This window comes from Nematolebias whitei, chromosome 1 (assembly GCF_014905685.2).
Source record: "Nematolebias whitei isolate Nwh7 chromosome 1, NemWhi1, whole genome shotgun sequence".
Taxonomy (NCBI): domain Eukaryota; kingdom Metazoa; phylum Chordata; class Actinopteri; order Cyprinodontiformes; family Rivulidae; genus Nematolebias; species Nematolebias whitei.
Window position 1 is genome coordinate 32,903,953 of NC_056498.1, and position 1,537 is coordinate 32,905,489.

At 45.7% G+C, this 1,537-nt stretch overlaps 1 protein-coding gene across 1 annotated transcript in view; it reads left to right on the forward strand.

Annotated features, from left to right (window-relative positions):
- tnfsf12 (TNF superfamily member 12) overlaps nucleotides 1–1,537 on the forward strand; it is a 12,733-nt gene that overhangs the window by 4,045 nt on the left and 7,151 nt on the right. Inside the window, exon 2 of the mRNA XM_037683712.1 lies at nucleotides 867–945. Coding sequence (XP_037539640.1) covers nucleotides 867–945 — 79 coding nt within the window. The remainder of the gene's footprint in view (nucleotides 1–866; nucleotides 946–1,537) is intronic.

The window sequence follows — 1,537 nt, forward strand, 5'->3', positions numbered from 1 at the left end:
CCCCCCCCCCCGAAAAATGTCTTATGTCTATCTATGTTGCTTGTGCTGAGATAGTTTTTTTGCTACTTTACACAGTGTCCTGTGTGTCAAGGACATGGTGTGAGAGATCTTTTTTTTTTAAATATACCTTCTTTCCTCATGTTTTTCTTCCCTTTTCTTATCTAAGCGATAAGGGCAGCGCTTCACAATGAAGCTGCAGCCTCCGTGCACTCCGTCTACCCTTGTTTGGATGGCTGCACTGAAATGTATTTTTGCTGTGCTTAACTGTCCAATGACAATAAAGTTGATTCTGATTCATGCTCAATAATCCAGGTAGAAAAATCCAACAAAGTTAAGTCAGGTCCTCTGGACAGTTTCTTTTTGTTGAAACGTTTCATCTTTCATCCAAAAGACTTCATCAGGCCAAGGAGCCACAAACAAACTCACTCTTATAAATGACACCTTCACATGGTGGGTCAACCAGTTTGATGGTGCTCAGATGATTTCTGGAGTCCGCCCTCTCCCCAGCCGCCTGCTCCAACTCTCAAACTAGTTTGAGGCAATGAAGTGATAACGACTGATGAAGTCTTTTAGATGAAGGACGAAATGTTTCAACAAAAAAGAAACCGTCCAGAGGAACTGATTTAACTTTGCTGGCTCTACACCTGGTCGTTTTGGGAATCTCTTTTTTCCACGACACTCCCCCCCACAACTACATGGCATTAATACAACTTTACCGGGTACAGTTTTACAGATGTTAAGCTAAAATTTCTTGTGGTCGTAGCGGCTGTAGCTCCGTCCTCAATGTGATTTCAGTTTAAAACTTGGGCATGGAAGGAATGCTCTGCCTGTAATTAACGTTTTATTTTTCTCTCCTTTCTCGACAGGTCAACTCGCAGAGGAAGGCCATTGTTCAGCTCATTCTGGAGAAGCGGGAGCTGCTGCTCGAGCGAGTGAAGAGAGACGGTACTTTAAAGCTGCCAGAGCCCATTTGTCTTGGCTTCAGTGCCACGAGCATGTAGACGTCCCGAGCGTTGTAGTTCAGATCAACACAGACACAACACCAGCTGAACTCTGCTGGGTTTGGTTTTTTTTTCCTCTTTGGAGGGAGTGGGTGCGAGGAAGAACGTTTAACACAAACTTGCTGGCCTGCCTCGACCCACATGCCACTTTGGTCAGATCTCGCGGGCCGCATCGACTACCCGCTGCTAAAAGTTGACACAGGAAAAAGTAGGCAGCTGGATTAACCTCCCAGAAATTACAGGTCTGACCGGGACGGCCTCGAAGACCAGAAAACCCAGCTGGCGCGGGAGCGAGGTCCCGCTGCACGCTTTTGGGCAACGAAACAGATTGTTTTGTCCCCGCCCTGAGCACACGACCAGCACGGCTCCGATTCTGATGTGAAAGCAGATCTGATGAGCCATCACAGCTGTATTTATAGCATCTGCTTGCATCACCATCATGAGACCGCTCTGTTCTTCCTGTTTGTCAGACAATGAACCTTCGTTTACTTTCATAGTGGGTTATGTAGAAATGCTATTAAAAATAAAAAATAAAT